Here is a 21,614-nt window from a genome sequence, read left to right on the forward strand (position 1 = left end):
ATGAGTCTCATCACTTGTCGGCGATCATAACGTGGTGGAGCCTTTCATCATCGTGGGCCTTGCCAATATCCAACAGGATGTTGAAACGTACGTAGAGGACAACAGTGGCCTGTAAGACGCGGTATAAGACGCGGTAGTATCCACTGTGGAAGATGGGGTGGTAAGATGTAAGTTTGGCTGGTATCCAGTGAGGGATGCGACCTCGTCGGCTCTCTCGACTCCTTCTTTTTGGAGGATGTCCTTGCATCATCATAGCTTGCAAGTTTACGATATCCGCCGTAGAAGTGGGTTACGAGACAGCCTATGGTGGGAACATATCTCAGGACTGCTGAGTTCAATTCTGCGATAAGTCTGGTGGGCCGGTGTGTAAACGTCCTAGGCTAACCAGAGAGCGCTCAATCAAGAGTTTCGTCGGCTTCGTCGAAAGTATGGTCCTAACTGTCTAGGAAACGGAGAATTGGAGGTCGATTGCCGCGAGGCTGAGAATTGAGAAGATTTGATAACGATTTGTTGAACGAAACCTGGAGTTATCCTGACATTTGCAGTCGACACCTTACCAAAATTCAAATTTAAAGCTCTACAACAGACAAACAGTAAGTCGGACCAGATTTGAGTGATAGCGCATCCAGATGACTGTCAACGGCTGTGATATGTCCATTGGGCAGTCGCTTCGGTAGCGTATATGCCCAGTGTGTGATGCCTTATGTGAGGAGCCATCGTCGGGCCAGGGTGAGATGCTCGGCCACAAACATGATTTGCGTCGTACTCGGGCGACAAGGGTGGGCGGGTAACACAGGAGATTTGAACGAGCAGGATTGGCTATGGCGAAGCTCAAGTCAGAGGTCGGTTAGCAAGGGACGGCAGACAGCCATGTAGGATTCAGTTGTGGTTCGGCGAGGGACAATTCAAGAAGTTGGATGGTGGAGGTTGTACAAAGTGGTTGCTGGGCAACGCGGGCGGCGGCGTACCAAACAACAAAGATGGACTCTGGTTGTTAAGTACGGCGCATGGCAGAGTGCTTTGGCGCCGACGACCATTGCAACTTTGGATCTCTTTGCCCCTCCTCTCTGTTGACATCTGGCCCCGTGGAAGAGGAATAGGATACTCGGCGTCTGGAAAGATTGGACAGGTTTAGAAGACGACGTCGTTGCATCTCGAAGCACGCTACTCCAGACTGCCGGCATTGGCGTGAACGACGCGCCTGTCCACGACTCGCTGGGCACCTTCCTGCAAGCAGAAGCTGCTACATGCCCTAAAACACCGACATCTGACGTTTTGGACCTTCGCTCTTTCCTTCGCAGGCTGCCGGCAGCTCTCCTCTTCGCCGACCGCTCTTCCCCTTACCGACGACATGGACACTGGCCATCTGTCCCACCAAGTTACGACCATCATTAACCAGCTGCATGGCTTCTTCGACGAAATTGGTCTTCCCACACACGAGCGAGACGAGCGCGAGTCAGAGCTGTTTGCTGCCCTCTCCGAAACATTAAACAACCAGCTCAAGCTAGTTGCAAAGTGAGCTTCCCCAACGAGTCGGCGCGTTCGTACGATAAACAGTGCTAACGCGCGCTGCCAGAGAAAAGCATGATTTGACAGATGAGGCCCGCCGTTTGATCAAATCGATCCGCCAGATGGAGGCCGCCCTGGTCGACGACAAGCCCAACAGAGACAGCGACTACCAAGACGCGGATCTAGCCATCACACTGCCCCTGCGCGACTGCATTACCGAGCTCAGAGAGAAGCAGAACACTGTCGCCAAGATCCATCGCGAGCGTTACGAACAGATCAAGAGTGCGTACTGTCAGCTGTACTGCCCATCCGCTCTTTACTGACCTTCGACACAGAACTCGCCGAAGCGCTCGAATCTTACGCCTCTCACCTCGAACCATCTTTCCTCACCATCAAGCTCCCTCCCACCTCGCCTAACTTCAAAATTCCTGCCTCGTTCGATGTCTCGCCCTCATACGTCAATTCTCTGGACAACGCTTTCACCCGCGTTTACGAGGAATACAACAAGCGACTGGTCACAGTGCAGTCTCTGGCAGAGGAGATCATTATGCTCTGGGGCGAATTAGGCACTCCTCAAGCCCAGGTCGACAGCACTATCGTTAAGCACGCTCGTAATGCTCCCGAACAACTAGGCCTACACCAAGACGATCTGGCTCGATTGAAGAGCAAGAAGGAAAAGCTGCTGGTCGAGAAGCGCAACCGCGAAGTCAGATTAGAAGAGCTAAAAGAGGCCATTGTGGCATTATGGGACAAATTAGGAGTTGATGAGAGTGAACGCAAACCATTTTTGGCCAGTAACAGAGGATGCGGTCTGCGCGCCGTCAACGAGTTCGAGGATGAGCTGGCTCGTCTGAACGAGCTGAAACGCCAGAATTTGCACCTGTTTGTCGAAGATGCTAGATTCAAGCTGCAGGAGCTTTGGGACGGGCTCTACTTCTGCGAAGAAGAGATGCTCGAATTCACCCCAGCATTCTCAGGTGAGTCGAGCAGCAGCTCAGAATGTTCGTATGACTAACCACGAAGCAGATGTCTACTCGGACGCCTTGCTTGAAGCTCACGAGGCTGAGATTGCCCGACTCGAGGCTCTCAAGGAGCAACGTGCGCCTACTTTGGCTATGGTCGACAAGTACCGCTCGCTCGTCAAGGATCGTGACGACTTGGCTGCCTCGTCGCAAGACGCCTCTCGTCTAATGCTCCGTGGTCAAAAGGGTGAAAAGCGTGATCCTACACGGCTTTTGCGCGAGGAGAAGATGCGCAAGCGTATTGCAAAAGAGTTGCCCAAAGTGGAAAGCGATCTGCGCCAGATCCTCGAAGAGTGGGAAGAAGAGTACGGCCGTCCTTTCCTTGTTCACGGCGAACGCTACTTGGACGAACTGGAAGCCACATCGCAGAAGCCTTCTTCCCAGGGCTCAGTCCGATCCAAAACACCCTCCATCCCTCCTCGATCCAAGACGCCGTCTTCGGCTGTCCCGCCCTCGACTGTTCGTCCCAAATCTGCAGCTGCAACCGCTCCCTCGACAGCCATCAAGAGCCAGACTCTGCGCGGTCCGCCTCGATCAAAGACACCTACCGCCTCGCGCAATCCTTTGGCCTCGTCTGTCATGGGTCCTTCCTTGTCGCATTCATCGTCTAACTCGTCGTTTGCAGCTTCGGTCGGTCCGGGTAGTATCCGCAGTCCTTCCAAGATTCCTGGCCGTCAGCCCCTGACCAACATGCTTCAAGCTGCCAATTCGACCGCACGTCGTCCTCCACCTGGTCCCTTGGGCCACTGCAGAACAGAGTCGGACAGCAGTGCTCTCAGCAGCACTGTCCGCAGCCACATGGCTCCCCCTCCCCGACCCATGCCCCTGTCACGCGACTTCTTCTCGCCGCCCGAGACTCCGTGCCCTATCAACAATGCCGACATATCCTTCGAGCGCAGTGGCAGCATCATACGCCACATGAGTCCCGAAGACCGCTATAGTGACCGAAGCTCTTTGCGCTCTGTTCGCACCTTGCACTCTACCGCTTCCTCACGTCCGACATCTCAAGCTACGCACCACTATGCGGCAGCAGTGCCACGACCCTCGCCACGCTTCGAATACCCTGCTGCACCTCCAGCGCCAGCCATGGCCCGACAAGCGTCGAATGCTTCGTCCGTTGAGACTTCCAATTCGGCCGTCTCTGGTTCTGAAAACTGGGAGACTTACACCGATGCTTCTGACGATGACGAGCCAGACGCCCAAATGGCGTATTATGGCAAGGTCAGGACAGTCAATCGCGATTCGCCCGAAGACAGCGCATATGGCGGTACTGCTAAGGGCTTCGGTGCGAAGGTCCGAGCAATAGGTGCTTCAGATGATGCCAGCGAGGCTGCGTGGTCTGATGTTGGTGAGACATTCTGATGACCTTTCTTCCTCTTCTTCTTACGACCACTTTTTCCCCAAATTCGCAATGTCCGGATCCGCTTTGGTAGACTTCGTCCGGACACATGATGGTTTTTCTGTTCTTGTTTTTTCTTTGTGGAAGGGCGCTTTTTCTTCTTTTTCGATACTACTCTCTGATGAGCGTCCTTTTCTTGTTACGCTTTTCTTCGTCTTAGATGATTCATCACTGTTTATTGTAGTACTAAACTTTTGTTCCTTTGCAAATGAAGATGACCGCAAGATATGAACATCTCCTTCTACTACCCCGTTCCCGTCGGCATGTAAATTCGAAACAATGCACAATACACAGAACCGGGGTGCAGGGTACCTATACCTATGTTCTCTCTGTGCGCCAAAGTATGTAACATCCACCGTGACGATGCGCAGAGTCTCTCAGAAACAGCATATATCTCAAGGGCGACTGATGATTTGCTCGGCTCTCTTCGGTCATGCCCTTGGTCTGAACTTCATGGTTCATAACACACATCATTCTGGTAAGAGTGAGATTCAGGCAAGACATCTTTCATGTTCTCGTACATCACTCTATAGGAGGGGATTATAGTTGACAGGGGAAAACAAGAAGTCTGGATGAACGCCTTAGAATCCAAAACACTCGTACACATCACTCACAGGCTTCTGTCCGGGCTAGTCCTGCGCAGAAGATGAGAGTCATTGAGTGTAGAGTAATGTATACTGCTACTTGGATCGAGAGATACTCTCGTCGATTGCAGCCGTCGCCAACACCTTCCTTGAATTCAGATATTGAAGCAGGTGGGCTGACGACAGAGACTATGTTGTAGGAGATGGGCGAGAGGGGCGAACTAGGTAGATGTAGCATAGGATACGAATGTGTTTCCCGGAGAAGCCTAAATGAGTAAGTCCTTTGCACAAAACACATTCAAGATAACGTTATAGCTCAAAAGGATCAATCAGTGTTTGCAAGATCGATTGGCATCAGCTCTTATGCTACAGGCGTGAACCAGCATGGTGACATTGACAAGATTGGGTAAGAACTTTGATGACTAAAGTTGGTTTGCATTCAGCAAGGTGTCTTGGTTAGAGGACTATGTAACATGCTGTCCATTGAATATGGTTTGCGAGAGATAAGCTATGGACTGCGAACAAAACAATAAAGTCCGTGACTCTTTGTCATACAGCGATACATCAACACCGCGTACGAATAGAACGTAGCCTGTCTTTGACGACTGGCGGTAACGTCACTGTTGCATTTTGCTAGAGTCCAATCAAGGACCAGAAATGGTTTGAGTGGCTAGAAACATCAACTTTGGCCACTGGCTCTGCTCCAAATCTTTGATGCGTCTTGTAGTGACAGCATCTCTCTGTGCGTTGTCCTGTTCAGACCCTTTCTTGGTTAAGGCAGACAGGGAGGTTTGCTCTAGCGACCAGGGATTGTCGATGGTAGAGTTTGCAGATAGTTCTTTCTGGAATTGAGATGGGTGTACTGATGGCTCCAAGGCAAGTCTGCACAATGCTCGAGCAAAGCGTCTTTGGTGCTTATCGGTCAGATTCAATGACTTGCGATCGACTAGCATGGATATTACCGATTCACCATGGTAGTATTCGAAGTCCTCGGACGATTCGTCGAGGCGTGTCTTCCACTGTGCATTCCGGGATGGCAAGACGAGGAGACATATAGTTGTCTTCTCAGGCCTGGATCTGGAAGAGTAGCGCGTGTCGGTTCTCTGTAGGTATTTGATGGTGGAGCTGTCAAGGGTCTCATGCATGATGTAGGGGTCCAGACCAAAGTGCTTGCGTAACAACTAGAGCATTGGTCAATTCTGGTTCCAAGATTCTGTAGATACTGTACATGCATCGTTGTTCAACAGCTCTTGAATATCGGACTGCCATCGATGTTTGATCTCGAAGCAGAGGTCGGAGAGTCTACCATCCACTTCCTCATTGAGTTGTAAGGCCACCTCATCCTCGAAGCGCTCCTGGTAGCGTTCAGGTAACGCGACACCATCTTTGGTTTGCCACTTTGGGTGGTTGTATAGGATCTGCCTCTTGACATCCTCGATCTCGCTGTCCGAGAATATCTTCGGACGCACCTGCTCTACGTGAGAGTGCAGACGACAAGTCCCCTCGAAGCATTTGTAGGCGTTGGCCCATCCATCGACTGCAGATTTTTCTTCCCGGCGGAACAAGGCGATGAGCTCTTTTGGAAGTTTGGTGAGTCCAGCGTTTTCGCGTCTGCCAAATTGGTTGCACAGGCGTATGGTGTTGATGGTAGGAATGGCCTTGCGGAATGCGTTGAAGCTACAAAGAAAGTCTACAGGATTGACTGGTATGCCTCTACGGTGAGATGTCAGCGAATACAGTGAGTTGGTGGCAGACCCAGAAAGCGAACAGACCAGGCGATGGCTGCGGTAGTGTCTCCCATGGTGCGCCAGCTATAAAGACTGGGATGCTTGCGTGGATGAAGAGTATGATGAAGGTTGATGGATGAAGTGTAGAGCGCCGTAATTGTTGTGATATAAAGAGTGAAGCGGTGCAGGACAGAAGCTGCGAAGAAGAAGGTGGTTGCCTTGGAGCCAGCAAGAACTAACTCTTCGTTCCTTCCATTGAACGCGCTTTACCTCAGAAGCAACCGCGACCTCTTATTTCACTCTCCTTCACAAAGCACTGTCAATCGGCGCTGAATCAGACCACCGAACTACGCAGCGCCTGAGACAAAGTATACTAGTTTTCAGGATGTCAGCTCGACGATTCTTTGAGACGCACCTCAACTATAGCTTACAGATGCTGCTCCATGTTGCCATGGAAAAGCAATTGAACACGACTATCTGTATACTGTCTGGAAGAACAGTCCGTGATTGCATTTCTTTTCCTGAACAAACTCTGGTTGACAGAGGTTACAGGCATCAATATGATGAGTCTGGAAGCATAAAAGAAAGCAGCCTGATACCATGTTTTGCTTACTTTGACAAATTATCTGTAAGCATCTCTATCTACCTTGAATTTGTAGTCCGTTCCCTCAAGAGGTCAATTCTTTCGCCCTCATCTACGATTGACGTCCAGCAATACGCAATTACGAACATGCAAGAAACAATGCCGGGACGCCGGGCGTCCCACCGAGCTTCCTTTCTCCCGTGGGGTCGAATTGACATGACATTATTGCGTTTCACGAGTTGCAAGACATGCGTTTCTGAGCGTTGTGTCAAGAGTAGAATTTTCAGAGGTCGAAACTTGGGTGGGAGAGAAATGGTCAAATTGTTTTGTCCAACGTTTTCGAGTGCCGTCGGTATGATTGCGGCGGGTTGCTGCATGGTTTGTTGACACTCTGGCGGATGCCGTGAAACGCAGGCTAGACTCGTACAAATTTGGAGCGCATGTCAACAAGTCAAGTTGTCGGGATCATTGATATTGATTGAGTGTATACGAGGGGTCATGTGCATCCATTGGCGCAAAAACTCGAGTGTAGAGTTGAATGGGAAGGGCATCGTATTTCGTGTTTTGGGATTTGACAGGATCGGAGAATTGATTTGTTCGCAGGCAAATGAGAGCGATCGGAGCGAGAGGCACTAATTAGAATCGGCACAGAGACAGACCGGAAGCCGGGTGGTTGACATGTTGACCCCTGAAGGGTCTTTTCCAATCAAAGAGCTGTTGGTTGCTAACGCCCTGACCATCACTTTGGCGAGCATTTATCATTGATACTCGGCGCCTCTCGCAATCCTGAACCTCTGGGCTCTTCTACCATTCCTCGATACCACCGTTCCTACGACACGTCACGACTGCTCGATCGCCAGGCACTGCAGCAACCGCACACGAAAGAGGCGCCAGATTGGCTTTGCAACATCAAACGTCTGCAACAGGTTTCACACTCAGACGAGCGTGTATCGTGGCTCTGACCGCAAAAGGTACGTCAGTCTGGCGATAGGCACGCTGTATCATCAATTGTGCATGACCGCTGCATTCCGGCAACGAGGCAGGACAATTGGCGCGGCAGAGAGCGCGATTCAGAAGGCGCATCACGATTTGGTCGTCGGCCGGCAGCAAAACAAATTGCAAAAAAGGCTTGAACATGGGCTTCTCCGCCAAGTTCCGAATGCACTTGTCGTTCCGTCATGGCCGTTCCCCTTAATCAGCCATGACAAACCCCCGATTTCATCGTCGTCCCAGCCTCTCGATTGTTCTGCCCTTGTTGTCGTTTTTGCCAGCCTGCTTTTGTTCTGACTCCTGCTCGCTCGCCATATCGCCTCTTTCTACCACTTAATTCTAATTCCTAATCGTGCAGGCGCACGCTTCCTCGAGCCATGCCGATACGCACCGTCAATCCCTTTGTCGCGAACCCTTCCTTACCCTCAGTCGATGTGCTGAGCGAAAAGCCCTCCCTCCAAACCTTGAAGTCGTCGTCGTCTGCCACAAAGCCCGCAAACCGCCTCGCCAGCTTCTTCTCGTCGCCCAAGTCCTCTTCTCTGCACCCAAACCCCCAGCTCGCGACCCGCCGCCCGCCCTCGCCTCAAGTCAACCGTGCTACTCTGTCGCTGCCCACGATCAACCTCACCACCGCTACCGGCGAGAAGAGCAAGATCGAGGATAGACCAATGACCCTTTTCCAGCCTCCTTCACCTGAAGAGGCCCGCCGCATCGCAAAGGCACACGCCGCTTTTGGTCCTCTCGGTTCGCAAGAGCACCGCTACTCGAGTCGTCACGATGGACAAGCCTTCCCGGAACCCATCGAGGACACCCCGCCCTACTACTTCCTCCTGACCACCTACTTCAGCTACCTCGTTCTCATCATCTTCGGCCACGTACGCGACTTTTTCGGCAAGCGCTTCAAGCAGGAGCAGTACAAGCACCTGTCGGCACGAGACGGATATGCACCGCTAAACAGCGATTTCGATAACTTCTACATCCGTAGACTGCAGCTGCGCATCAACGACTGCTTCAGACGCCCCATTACTGGAGTGCCCGGTAGATTCATCACTCTGCTCGACCGCAAGTCTGACGACTTCAACCTGAGCTTCAAGATGACGGGCACTACCACCGAAACCCTCAACATGAGTTCCTACAACTATCTCGGTTTCGCCCAGTCTGAGGGCGAGTGCGCAGATGCTGTAGAAGTCGCTACCAAGAAGTACGGCGTCAGCTTCGCCAGTCCCAGAGGTGACGCCGGCACTTCCGAGCTCCACGTCGAGGTCGAGAACCTGGTCGCCAAGTTCGTCGGAAAGGAATCGGCAACCATCTTCTCCATGGGTTTCGGTACCAACGCCACTACTTTCCCTGCTCTCGTAGGAAAAGGCTGTCTCATCATTTCTGACGAGCTCAACCACTCTTCCATCCGTTTCGGTGCCAGACTCTCGGGCGCTGTCATCGAAATGTTCAAGCACAACAACGTCAATGACCTGGAGCGTGTTCTTCGCGAGAGAATCTCCCAAGGCCAGCCCCGCACTCACCGTCCCTGGAAGAAGATTCTCGTCGCTGTCGAGGGTCTCTACTCGATGGAAGGCACCATGTGCAACCTCCCCGAAATCGTCGCTCTCAAGAAAAAGTACAAGTTCAACCTGTTCGTCGACGAGGCTCACTCAATCGGTGCTCTCGGTATGCAAGGCAGAGGTATCTGCGATTACTTCGGTATTGATCCTGCCGAGGTCGACATTCTTATGGGCACTTTCACAAAGTCGTTCGGTGCAAACGGTGGCTACGTTGCTGGTGACAAGGCCCTCATCGACAAGCTTCGTGTAACCAACGCTGGAACACTCTTCGGTGAGGCTCCTTCTCCTCCTGTCCTGGTCCAGATCTCTTCGGCTCTTCGTTTGATCATCGGTGAAATCGCTCCTGGACAAGGACAAGAACGTCTCGAGAGATTGGCCTTCAACTCGAGATACCTCCGTCTCGGACTCAAGCGTCTTGGGTTCATCATCTACGGCCATGACGATTCGCCAATCATTCCTCTGCTCCTGTACAACCCCGCCAAGATTCCTGCATTCTCTCACGAAATGCTCAAGCGCAAAATCGCCGTCGTCGTCGTTGGATATCCTGCCACCCCACTTATTTCTTCTCGCGCCAGATTCTGTGTCTCTGCCGCCCACACCAAGGATGATCTGGACCGTCTTCTCGCAGCTTGCGACCAGACTGGCGACATTCTGCAGCTCAAGTTCAGCAGCGGTATTGCTGGTGGCAGAGAACCAATTCCGGATGGCCTCATGAACGTTGAAGAGATGGAGCACCGCGAAGAACTCGCAAAGGGCAAGACTCCCACTTACCAACCACCGCGCTGGAAGCTCGAGGACATCGTCAAGCGCGGTGTTCAGGACGTCAAGGCACCTCTCTTCTAAGGGTCGTACGAATATTCTCAGCCATTTTGGGCTCTTTTCTTATTTTTCGGGGCTTACATTTGGGACCTCTATCCCAACCGGCGTAACAAGGTGTTTGCGGAACAGCCATGACCGATGACCTGGGACTTTGAGGGGATTTTTTGTCGTTTGGGGCTTTCCCAATTTCTTCTTTCTTTAATTCCTCCTCTTAGCAGCGCGAAATTATTGTACCAGCACCCTGCTTCTTCTTTTGATTCTTCACAAGGCAATGCCTATGCTTTTACCCAGTTTTTACAACACCTTAGAACTATTTTTGTAGTATACCACTGGCAACTTGTCAGCATGACCAAGGCTATCAGGCTTATGTCTATTACAGCTTTGCTGTCAATCAAACTTCTCAATCATATCTCCATCATCCCCAGTCTGTCTTGACGTGTGGATCGGGCTCGACTTGACATCAAACTCATGGCGCGATTGTGGAGTTCCGATGATCACATGGGGATCAAGTGATGGGCGAGCTGCATGTGTAGAAATCGATATGCGGATGGCCCTGAGGCATCCCGGCCCGGGACCCGATCTTGGCCGCGGTTCTTCACACTTTCTGCTTCCACCTTTCCATATCTCAGATCAGATTAACACACAAACATTTCGCCAGCTCAGTCAGCCACATCTGTCAATCAATCTTGAATTATCTCGCTTGAATCCATTACGCTTCCTCCATCGAACCTCCATAATCTTCCGACGCGGACTGTGAACGGCTTTCTCGATTATCGTCAACAGAGTTGGATCCATGGCGCATCATCTTTGGAAAGCTGTCGGACTTTGCAGGCCGAGCGTGCAGTCCTTCATCAGCATCTCGAGGGTATCTTATTCTTCGTCACACCCAGTCGACGAAAGCACTTCCGAACTGTTGGAGAAGAAAATAACGCGTGATAAAAAGAGGGAGTTTCGCCGAATGAAGCTTCTCACTGATCCAGAATGGACGCTCCACATTAGGAAGAGGGCACAGAAAAATCACACCAAATACAGAGCGAGCCGGACCGAAGAACACTATCAAGCGATACTTCAACGAAATGCTGAGGCACGGCGGACAAAGCGCGCCGAGGATCCTGAATTCAGGTTCAAAGAATGGGTTTCTAGTATCGTGAGATCGCGTGCGTGGATCAGGGAGCGTCTGCCTTGGAAGACTCACACACCCGTCCTCTACTAAGACAGAGTCCAGCATACTTGCAGCACTTGTCTGGTCCCAAGGCTTGGATCGGCCTATAAATTGTGGTGGGCTAGCCATGACGGCAAACATTATCAATGCGGCCCATGCTATCTCAACGGCTCGAATATAATGCCTGAAGGCTATGAGGACGTGTCATCGATGGCAGAGCTCAGAAAACGGATGGACGAGCTAGGACATTGACCACGGTCGCTATTGAGGTTGACGAGAGGTTTATTGATGGCTGCCACCCTTCCCACAGCAACACAGCGACATGCGACTTTGAGCATGCAAAGTCGCTTCCAGATGTGTGACACTGTCCATTGAGGGTTGGCGAAACAACGACTCTCAGCGGATACTATCCTGATCATAGCAGCACTACGTGAGGGTCTACCTTAAAGCGTCCAGAGAGTCTTCTGTTTGCGGCGCTTCAGGAACATTGCCCAGGCTACTCGCGACATCACCTGTTAATGCGAGAGTAAGCATCGTCAAGGAACTCGAGAAGAGGAAACAAGGGCACGTCGTGCTGAGCCAGGATCTCGTGTCAAGAAAAAGGAGGTTGGATGAATCGCACTATGTTACCAGAGTCGAACGGCCGCTCTCATCTCGAACGTGTCGGTGTTTTTAGTAGTATCAATTACTGCATGCTCAAATGGCTACATTGAACTCATGGCGGGCAGCTCGAATTTGACTGTATTCTGCTTAACGATACGATGTTATCTGATGTACGAGTACGGAGTACCTTGAAATGATAGAATGTGTTGCTGTTTTCTCGCCTATAATTTCCATGACAATTGTTGCTCGGAGAGCATATCGGTGACCGCCCGAGGTACAGGGACTGTCACTTCCACGTTGCTGCAAGGCACCTATAGACTACGGCGGTGCCGAAGAACAGGGGTCCTCGAGACTCGGTGGGTCTATGCAGGAGTCGGGCCAATTTCTTTCTTTCAACTGCTCCACTCCTGTTCGGCTCCTCGAAATCCGTCATGAGGGAGAGAAAGACGGCTGGTGGACGAGCAAGATGTGACGAAGAAATCTCTTAGAGAGCAGATAGCAGGAGAGTAGTCAAACCGAGATGGCAAACGGTCTCCCCTGTGGTGAGTTTGGTCCCTCGACAATCGGGTAGTCGTGATCCTTGTAATTATAAAGTAGGGCATGGCACATGCGCATCCAACACAAGCTGCATTGCAGGACACATGTCTGTTGTTGCAGACTGCAAGCTCAAGTCATCCAAGATGACTTGTTGATGGTCATGTTGAATATTGAGTCAGCTCTTGTATCACCATCCCACATGCTTCGAAGGCCCGGAGATTGGCTAGGGCTAGGCTCGGGGCGAAAAACGTCGCAATAGGGTGTATCTGAAACATCAAATGTGTTGACGTGCGTTTGGTAGCAGATGTGATGCGGGATGTGTGTGTGGGTGAAGGTTGTTGGCGCTCAGAGCTTGGCAGTTGACAGCAATCTTGCAAAGAAGCACACCAGCGCTTAGTACTCCTGTCCGCCTGACGCCTATGCCCTACTAGGGCAGCACCATCGGAATCTGGATGTCTGTCTACAAGGAAAATGATTCGAAGACCCACAGAGTTGGGTGGTATGGAGCCAGTGATAAGAGTGTGCGACCTCTGATGCATGCGCTGGACGCCGCATGATTTTCTTCACCTACCTATACAGTAACGACGCTGAATTCATTCGTCCCGAAGTGAACCTTCCTGGTCGCGGACTGAAGTGTACTCATACACATTGGGGCCTCTGTGGTCTGCCGGGCGGGTTCGTCTCAACCTCGATGAGACGGTATAGCTATTATTCGATGTGGCTCTGGAAGCACGGCAATGAGCAAACAGCTTCGCGGCTCCTGAAACGCTTTTGCATCTCATGCAGCCATCTATGTCTGATACACCAGATGCGGGTCCTCCCGACGACTGTCTGCTGCACCAGTTCTGGAGCCTCCATCCCTCTCTCTCCCTTCCGGACCAACCGGTTTGCGAGTAACGGGAGTGCAATCAAACTCGGGAGCATGGCATTCTCGGGGTGTGGAGTCGGGATGCTGGTTGCCTCCCTGGACTATCTGTAGACTTTGTATATAGCAGCCCTTGTAGGTGTGCATCCCTTCCCTTGCTCTTCGTACCTTCATTCTCTTGGTCGATTTGCCTTCTATACAGCCTTTTCTTTTGGCGTTTACGCCTTTCCATTCATTCAGTCACTCCTTTGACCTTCCCTTGCACTGCTTTGATAGTAGTGTGCCACTCCTTTCGCTTCACTCTCTTCACGCAAATCGACATTCTAGAGCGCCTGCGCTTGTTCAAAACAAACATCCTTCTTTCAGCCCCCCAATCACTCTAAGATGTTCTCCAAGTTCTGGACCGCTCTGGCACTTGCTGCTATCAACATCCACCTCGTTGCCGCAAAGTCTGTTGTGGCGCATTTCATGCTCGACAACTCCTATGCCTACACTGTTGGACAATGGATGACTGATATGAAGACTGCTCAAAACGCCGGCATCGATGGCTTCTCACTCAATTGGATCCCCCCAGACTGCAACTCGCCCAGCCGCTCGTGGCAGATGAGCCGCATCGACGATGCTTTCCATGCTGCCGAAAAGACCGGCTTCAAGCTCATGTTCTCCTTCGACATGAGCTACACGACCTGCAACACTTTCTGGAACACGACATTCATGACTGACATGATAACCAAACACTCTGGCAGCTCGGCCACTATGCGCTGGAACACCAATATCCTCGTCTCTACCTATGCCGGTGATAACAACAATGCTTATGGCAACCAATTCTTCCAGGACCTCAAGAACTCTTGCAAGAATGCGGGCAGCCCTATCACTCTGGCTCCTGCTCTTGTCTCGTACGCCCAGGCTGCTCAGACCGATGCACAAAAGTCTGCTGCCAAGATGATGACCGACTACCCTGCCATCGATGGCTACTTCAACTGTGAGTTTATCTTACATACCTCATCGCCAACGTAGACTGACAATCTGCCAGGGCAAGCATGGCCCCTCATGGACTCGAACATGACTTGCACAGCAGACGAGGCATTCAAGGCCGCACTCACCAAGAACGGCAAGACGGGACCTTACATCATGGCCGTGTCCCCCTGGCAATACAAGGATCTTAACAACGGCATCGCTTCTGACTCTTGGGTCGCCTACTCCGACACTCTCTTCGCGCAGCGTCTCCAAACCATCGCCACCAACGAGTTCTCCCCCGACATCATCGAAGTCCTCACCTGGAACGACTTTTGCGAATCCCACTACCTGCGCGATCTACCCAGCATGACAAACACCAGCGCCACCGACTACGTTACCTACAGCAACGGCATGCAAAACTATGTCGATGGCATGAACCACGCTCCCTGGCGTGTGATGGCGAAGTACTACCTCAACTGGTGGAAGAACGGCAAGGCCCCTGTCATCACCATGGACCAAGTCGTCTACTGGTACCGCGTCCACCCCAAGGCTGCAGCATGTTACGGCGGCTCCTCCAGCAAGATCAAGAACCAGAACTATCCCGTTGACGCAGTGTTTGCTTGGGCACTTGTCAAGGACAGGGCTACCATCTCCATCAGTGTGGGTGCAAATCAGTACTGGGAGTTTGAGGCTGACGGCTCTGGTCCTGCTCTTTCGATGGTGCCTTTTCCTTCGGATTTGGGGTCTGGTACTGCGCCTGAGGTTAGCATCAACAGGAACAACAAGGTTGTGCAATATTCAAAGGGTAGCATGCCCATCACTGCTTCTTGTGTAAGTTTTCAATTGTCGTCTTTTGTTTGGAGTCAACACGTGCTGACATGTCATCTACAGAGCTGGAGCAACTTCAACGCTCACGTCGAACTTTGCGGCGAAGGCATCAACAAGGGTCCTTCTTCCTCTTCCTCTTCCTCTTGATTCGACTTTGAAAACGAGAAAACAACTTTTACATTCACCAACACACACCTTACACTACGGGAAATAAAAAAAAGAAAATGAGATCTGCTGGGACAGAACTCAAACTTTGCAAACGAATTCTTGGAGACAGAAAAGAGTTCTTTGCTATTCTAAAGGAAAAAGACATTACGTTGGGGAATGAGGATTGGGCAGGGAGGTATTGGGCACGGTTCAGATGACTTGGGGATGGTCACGACAAGGGGGTTTCTTTCTTCTCTTCATCTTCTTTTCGTCGAATGGATAAAGGTTCTGGATGATGGAGTTGTCTTTCCGTCTTTTTGATAGCTTTGTTCAATTGACTAGAAACCTGATGGTGTCTTTTGGTTGACCACCTTCAAGCGTGCCTTTGATGGTTGAAATCCGTTGGAGAACATTGTTATCAGCGTGTATAGATGAGATGACGACAAAGGATGTGAGATCCTGCGATAACGAGGTGACGAGGATCGCGGCCTCATTGTCGTCGTTGTTATCATCGCCATCGGGGTGGAAGCAGCGGAAGGAAAGCAGGTTTCTCAAAAAGGACTTGAATGTGTAATTGTTTGTAAGACGATGTGATGGGCGTGCTTTGTTGTGGTCAAGAAAGTGATGTTTGGAGTTGTCTTGCATGTAGCGAGCGAGCAGATTTGCTATCGTGATGCTCACGAACCAATTAACGAACAATTAATCTGTTCAATCCTCCTTCCCACAACAATTTCGTTTCATTTCTTCGTGGAAGGTTCTTCACGCCACTAAGCGTATTGAAGCTTGTATGGCACAGCATTGCCCAACTTGCTAACAATGATCTTCTCGGTCAGTTGCCACAAGTTTTCGCCGAGTTGCTGGTCGCAAGCCTGGCTTGAGGGATCAGTGACTTTGCGGTCGGGCACAATCTGATTTCTGTTAGCAGACATTCGTGTGGTTTGATCTCTGTCTGAACTTACGTATTGTCCTTGGACGCTATCCTTAACGATGTCTTCGCTGGTCGCTGCAAAGAGTGCTGGGCGACATCCGGCGTCGACAGGGTCCTTCAAGAAAGGCTTCACCGCTGCAACACCGATTGCACCGAGAGTTCCGTAAGCGTCGACGGCCTGCTTCTGTTGGTCGGTCTGAACACCGCCGGGGTGCACAGCATTCAACCAAGGTCCTGTGCTCTTGTCGGCATCGAAACCCAGTTGACCCTTCTCCTTGCGGGCTGCCAGAGCACGGATGTAGAGAACTTGAGCAAGCTTGGTTCTGTTGTAGAGCATCATGGGACCGATGTCTTGGTTGAGCTCCTCGATCGACTCGAACTTGACATCACTGATACCGCGATGAAGGTCCGACGATTGCAAGACAAGGCGAGAATTAGGAGTTTTCTGTAGTAGAGGAAGCAGAGTCTGGGCCAGGTGAAACTGGGAAATGTGGTTGACTTGCATGTGGGAGTCGATATTATCTTTGGTGAGGTTAAAGACACCAACACCGAGTCCAGCGTTACAGACGAGAGCGTCAAGTCTGTCGAGTTTCGAAGCGAGCTCCTTGGCTACCTCGTCGGTCTGCTTCAAGTCTTCGAGCTCGATTTGCATGGTGTGGACCTTTGAAACATCGCCATACTTTTCGAGTCCTTCTACGGCTTCCTTGATGTGCTCCTCCTTCTTGCCGAGGAGGTAAAGGGCGGCAGGGTTGTGCTGAAGAATGTGTGCGCAGATACCGAAACCGATACCAGCAGATCCACCTGTCACGACATAGACCTGCGATGTTTAGCAAATGGTCAATTCGTACTAGCCATATTCAATACCTTGCCTGCAAGATCAGGAATGTCAGTGTTGGGGTCGAAGGTGTTGCTGCTTCCAAACATGTTGATGGTATTGATGAATATTATGTTAATTGACAAGAGGACTGGTGTTGATCAAGTTAGAAGTCGAGTTGATATTTGGGAAACATGTCATATGTTCCGAGTGTTGTCTTGTTGCCATTCAGGTGCTCCGCATGTCATTTGCTCAGCCTGACGTCAACCATGATGAGACCATTTCTTGGGAAACGCGAATGAACGCAAGGTAGGTACAGATTTGCATCTCGCACAATGCTTGCACGTCTCGGCCGGAATCGTGAGAAGCGTACATTGAAACGAGTAAAAATATATCACCTTTGATCAGCAATTCAGGATGGTGTGAGCGTGCCACACAATACATGGAGAGGCATCACGATAGCTGCCTGTCTGCATGCGCTCTACTGATTTGACGACTACGCGTTCTTGATGCTACAAGGCCGTTTTCTCTGTGGCATGATCCATGACATATGAGTTGTAAGAAGAATTTCTCTTGAAGTTGTGGAGATGGCTCGGTCGGAGATGCCCCAGACTTTCAGCAGGCGCGTGTTCGGGCCGCAGGGTGGAAAAGCATCAGCGTGATCGGGAATTGAGCGCGACTTTGGACCTGTCGATACTCTGAACAGCTCCCTCTTCGATTTCATACCTACCGCTCATACGCAGACGAAGACGACCGTCGACATGGACACCGCACGAGAATGGCTCACGTGGAGCTTCAGCCCGACCATCGGAGCCATGCTCTTCACCCTGCTGCTGGCCTTGTCGCTACCCATAATCTTCCACTTGATCTTGTACCGCCAGAGCACCGCTAATGTCGTGCCTTCTTTCGTCCTGCTAGGTCCTAGTGGTGCCGGCAAGACCACTCTCCTTACCCTAGTGCGTCGACAAGACTTGCAAGCACATAACAAGGATACTAATCATACGCACAGCTCGAGCGCGGCGCCCCGACTGCTACACACACTTCGCAAGCTCCCCAGACCGTCACCTGCACACTGCCTACCGGTGTCTCGGCTGAATCGCAGAAATACCGCGCCTCGGACGACCCTTCCAAGAAAGAGCGCCAGGTCCAAGTGACCGACACACCCGGCCACGGCAAGCTGCGCCAGCACGCTTACGACGCCATTACTTCCACCACCTCTCTCAAAGGCCTGATCTTCATCGTCGATGCGGCTGCTCTGTCTAGCCCTCAGGGACTCTCCGAGGCTGCCACGTACCTTCACGACATACTGCTTGTACTGCAAAAGAGACACACTGGAGCCAAGAGCAGTAAAGGCCCCGCTGGAATCCCTGTGCTGATCGCAGCCAACAAGCTGGATCTATTCACCGCACTACCCGCTCAACTTGTTAAGAAGCGGCTGGAAGATGAAATTACAAAAATCCGATCAACTAGGGCAAAGGGACTGCTCGACAGTGCAGTCGACATGGAAGATGACGAGGATAGAGAATGGCTGGGTGAAGGCGGTGAGGGCAGCTTTAACTTTGGGCAGATGAAAGAGGCCGAAATCGAGGTCAGTGTGCTCGGAGGCAACGCCAGTGCGAAGGGCGAGGAAAAGAGTCAAGCGGATGCGTGGTGGACATGGATTGCACAGCAGATGTAAGCTCTGTTGCTGTAGGTATGTATCGGCTGAATTACTGTGTTCGCAAGAGGCTGATTAGATGGCGTTATGCGTAGGATTCGGTCGTTGCGTCTCGGCGTTACTAAAGAAAAGGCCAAACAAGCTTTGGTCCAAGGGTCCGAAGCTGGTCAAAGGCCCTTCACAGGGCGTCCTACCGGGCGTCTTCAAAGACAAAGTGTTTTTCTCTGCTCCTCTCCTTTGATCTGTTTCCATCTTACTTTTCCTTTCCTCCAATACTGACCGCACATCGACCAACATCCATCATGTCGATCAAATCACACCCCAGACACCCGCCCGTCGTCATGTCGACCATCACCGAGCAGATCGGCAACACCCCTCTTGTCCGCCTTAACAAGATCCCGCAATCTCTCGGTCTCAAGCCCACCATCTACGCTAAGCTCGAGTTCTTCAACGCCGGTGGCAGTGTCAAGGATCGCATCGCCCTGCGCATGATCGAAGCTGCCGAGGCCTCTGGCCGCATCCACCCTTCCAAGACCACCCTGATCGAGCCCACTTCTGGCAACACTGGTATCGGTCTTGCTCTCGTCGGTGCCGTCAAGGGCTACAAGGTCATCATCACTCTTCCCGAGAAAATGTCACAAGAGAAGGTTGCCGTCCTCAAGGCTCTCGGTGCCGAGATCATCAGAACCCCGACTCAGGCTGCCTATGACAGTCCCGAGAGTCACATTGGTGTCGCCAGAAGATTGGAGAAGGAAATCCCCGGTGCTGTCATTCTTGACCAGTACGTCAACCCCGACAACCCGAGAGCCCACGAGCTCGGCACAGCTGAGGAGATTTGGGCACAAACCGGCGGCAAGATCACTGCCCTTGTTGCCGGCGCTGGTACTGGTGGCACCATCACTGGTTTGGCAAGAGGCATTAGAAAGCACAACAAGGACGTCAAGATTATCGCTGCCGACCCCCATGGCAGTATCCTTGCCATGCCCGCCGCTCTGAACGAGGACTTCAAGGACCAGCCCTACAAGGTTGAGGGTATTGGCTACGACTTCATTCCCGATGTTCTGGACCAGTCAGGTGTTGACACATGGTTCAAGACCGACGACCGCACAAGTTTTGAGTACTCAAGAAAGCTGATCAGAGAGGAGGGTCTCTTGGTTGGTGGAAGCAGTGGCAGTGCCATGGCCGCCTGTGTCAAGGCTTGCACTGAACTCAACCTAACTGAAGACGACGTCGTTGTCGTTGTTCTGCCCGACAGCATCAGAAGTTACCTGAGCAAGGTTCGTTTCTCCTACTCATCCAACCTCCGCATGTTACTGACCACTCTTACAGTTCGTTGACGATGACTGGTTGGCCGCAAACGACCTCCTCCCTCCCACTCCCCCGCTTTCCGGCCCTACAACACCTGTTGCAAAGTCTGAGAACAGCAAGAGCAAGGATGGCTACGGTGATGCCACCATCCGCGATCTGCGCTTGAAGCCCGTTACCTCCATCTCGGCAGACTCCGCATGTGGCGAGGCTATTGAGACCATGCGTGAGAAGGGCTTCGATCAACTGCCCGTCTCGGCTGGCACTGGCTCGCGTCTTGTCGGTCTCGTCACGCTCGGAAACCTTCTGTCATACCTGTCATCTGGCCGCGCAACTGGCCACTCTCGTGTCAGCGAAGTTATGTTCGACTTCAGAAAGATCGATGAGGTCGTCACCAGCACACACGACATCAGCATCAAGACCCCTGAAGAACGCAAGAAGGCTGCTACCAGCAGCGAGACCGAGAGTCATCCTGAGCGCAGACAATTTGTCGAGATCACAAAGGACACCAAGTTGAGCGCATTGAGCCGCTTCTTCGAGTGGAATAGCGCTGCTGTTGTTACCGAGAAGACATCGGAGAAGGGTGGCTACAAGGCAGTTGCAGTTGTGACCAAGGTCGATCTCCTGACTTGGTTGGTCAAGTCATCGAAGCTGGATCAGAGCAACTAGAGACGACTGTTAACGAAGGCGTTCAGGAGTGGGATCATGATGGGATCGTAGCTTCATAGCAAGATCCTGATGTCAACTTTGGGAAATAGTTTGAAGGCGAAGATGTTTTTAGATGAGTATACCCATGCATTTTCTTTTTCCAACTCAAGCTCCGTGTGTCTCATTTTCAGTGTTGGTCTATGTTGTCGAGGAAAGAGCAGTCATGAGACTGAGGGCAAGTGCAGGTTGGTTGGTCGTGCTTGACGCGGTAGGCGTGTTTTCTCTTTCCTTTTGTGTGTCTCTTCTGGGAACTTGTATTGGGTGAGCAATCTTGAGACATTCTCTCAGACTCCAAGCAAAGTTCAGAAGGTAGGTGATGGGCGTCACGGAGGCTCCTGGTGCCTAGAGATGGCTGATCATGGTCCAAGCAGGTTCATGGACGCTTTGCAACCAACACATGCCCGACAGCGTTCGCGTCGCCGCACAACACGTCTGCCTCTACCCAACATCCGCTCTTTGTTCCAACGCATCCAGCGAAGCGTCCGCTCGCATCTACACCTCTCCCTCCGTCGTTCAACCACAAGTCATATCAGAGACGCTTCTAGAACCACTGTCACTGCCGCTGTTCCGTCCGTTTCTACCGAACCGGGACACAGCCCTCCGGAAATGTCTATACAGCAACCATTTGCCATCGGCACTTTCATCATGTCGTCCTCCAGGGGCCTGAGGCATGCAGCTCGTCAACTGCGTAGAGTCGATGAAAGTCCCCTTGAGCACGCACTCCGCAGATCCCGGCGCGTGGCTGGAGAGGCTCCAGAGTCGGGTCCCTATCATCCTCCACCTCGTCTTTCACCTCGTCGTCGGCCACGCCAAGAAGCTGCGTCTCGCCCTCTTGCTCAATCCGAGCCAACACTACACCCTCCTCCGCCAGCTTCGACTTTCACTTTCACTCGAACTGCTCCACCCGTGCC

The 21,614-nt window shown here is 51.7% G+C and overlaps 8 protein-coding genes across 8 annotated transcripts; 6 read left to right on the forward strand and 2 right to left on the reverse strand.

Moving 5' to 3' along the window:
• Positions 1–1,351: 1,351 nt before the first annotated feature.
• M436DRAFT_45698 (uncharacterized protein) lies at positions 1,352–3,893 on the forward strand (the record flags this gene model as incomplete). Its single annotated transcript, XM_013572627.1, has 5 exons — positions 1,352–1,515; positions 1,577–1,791; positions 1,845–2,486; positions 2,533–3,525; positions 3,565–3,893. The coding sequence occupies 5 exons, from the start codon at positions 1,352–1,354 to the stop codon at positions 3,891–3,893; spliced, it is 2,343 nt and encodes a 780-aa protein (XP_013428081.1).
• A 1,265-nt stretch (positions 3,894–5,158) lies between these two features.
• On the reverse strand, positions 5,159–6,694 carry M436DRAFT_81144 (uncharacterized protein; the record flags this gene model as incomplete). The annotated part of the gene is made up of 4 exons (XM_013572810.1): positions 5,159–5,695; positions 5,738–6,227; positions 6,593–6,614; positions 6,673–6,694. The coding sequence occupies 4 exons, from the start codon at positions 6,692–6,694 to the stop codon at positions 5,159–5,161; spliced, it is 1,071 nt and encodes a 356-aa protein (XP_013428264.1).
• A 1,497-nt stretch (positions 6,695–8,191) lies between these two features.
• M436DRAFT_44629 (serine palmitoyl transferase subunit 2) lies at positions 8,192–10,216 on the forward strand (the record flags this gene model as incomplete). The annotated part of the gene is made up of 1 exon (XM_013572429.1): positions 8,192–10,216. One exon carries the CDS (start codon positions 8,192–8,194, stop codon positions 10,214–10,216), a length of 2,025 nt encoding a protein of 674 aa, XP_013427883.1.
• Positions 10,217–10,985: 769 nt separating this feature from the next.
• Positions 10,986–11,606, forward strand: M436DRAFT_72125 (uncharacterized protein; the record flags this gene model as incomplete). Its single annotated transcript, XM_013572725.1, has 2 exons — positions 10,986–11,367; positions 11,407–11,606. The coding sequence occupies 2 exons, from the start codon at positions 10,986–10,988 to the stop codon at positions 11,604–11,606; spliced, it is 582 nt and encodes a 193-aa protein (XP_013428179.1).
• Positions 11,607–13,743: 2,137 nt separating this feature from the next.
• M436DRAFT_63085 (glycoside hydrolase) lies at positions 13,744–15,291 on the forward strand (the record flags this gene model as incomplete). The annotated part of the gene is made up of 3 exons (XM_013572646.1): positions 13,744–14,341; positions 14,393–15,147; positions 15,208–15,291. 3 exons carry the CDS (start codon positions 13,744–13,746, stop codon positions 15,289–15,291), a joined length of 1,437 nt encoding a protein of 478 aa, XP_013428100.1.
• A 767-nt stretch (positions 15,292–16,058) lies between these two features.
• M436DRAFT_45511 (NAD(P)-binding protein) lies at positions 16,059–17,143 on the reverse strand (the record flags this gene model as incomplete). The annotated part of the gene is made up of 3 exons (XM_013572593.1): positions 16,059–16,199; positions 16,251–17,036; positions 17,084–17,143. The coding sequence occupies 3 exons, from the start codon at positions 17,141–17,143 to the stop codon at positions 16,059–16,061; spliced, it is 987 nt and encodes a 328-aa protein (XP_013428047.1).
• Positions 17,144–17,794: 651 nt separating this feature from the next.
• On the forward strand, positions 17,795–18,711 carry M436DRAFT_72128 (signal recognition particle receptor beta subunit; the record flags this gene model as incomplete). Its single annotated transcript, XM_013572726.1, has 2 exons — positions 17,795–17,989; positions 18,043–18,711. The coding sequence occupies 2 exons, from the start codon at positions 17,795–17,797 to the stop codon at positions 18,709–18,711; spliced, it is 864 nt and encodes a 287-aa protein (XP_013428180.1).
• Positions 18,712–18,992: 281 nt separating this feature from the next.
• Positions 18,993–20,664, forward strand: M436DRAFT_81149 (cystathionine beta-synthase; the record flags this gene model as incomplete). The annotated part of the gene is made up of 2 exons (XM_013572811.1): positions 18,993–19,967; positions 20,020–20,664. 2 exons carry the CDS (start codon positions 18,993–18,995, stop codon positions 20,662–20,664), a joined length of 1,620 nt encoding a protein of 539 aa, XP_013428265.1.
• Positions 20,665–21,614: the final 950 nt, after the last annotated feature.

Source organism: Aureobasidium namibiae, assembly GCF_000721765.1.
Source record: "Aureobasidium namibiae CBS 147.97 unplaced genomic scaffold scaffold_7, whole genome shotgun sequence".
Taxonomy (NCBI): Eukaryota; Fungi; Ascomycota; class Dothideomycetes; order Dothideales; family Saccotheciaceae; genus Aureobasidium; species Aureobasidium namibiae.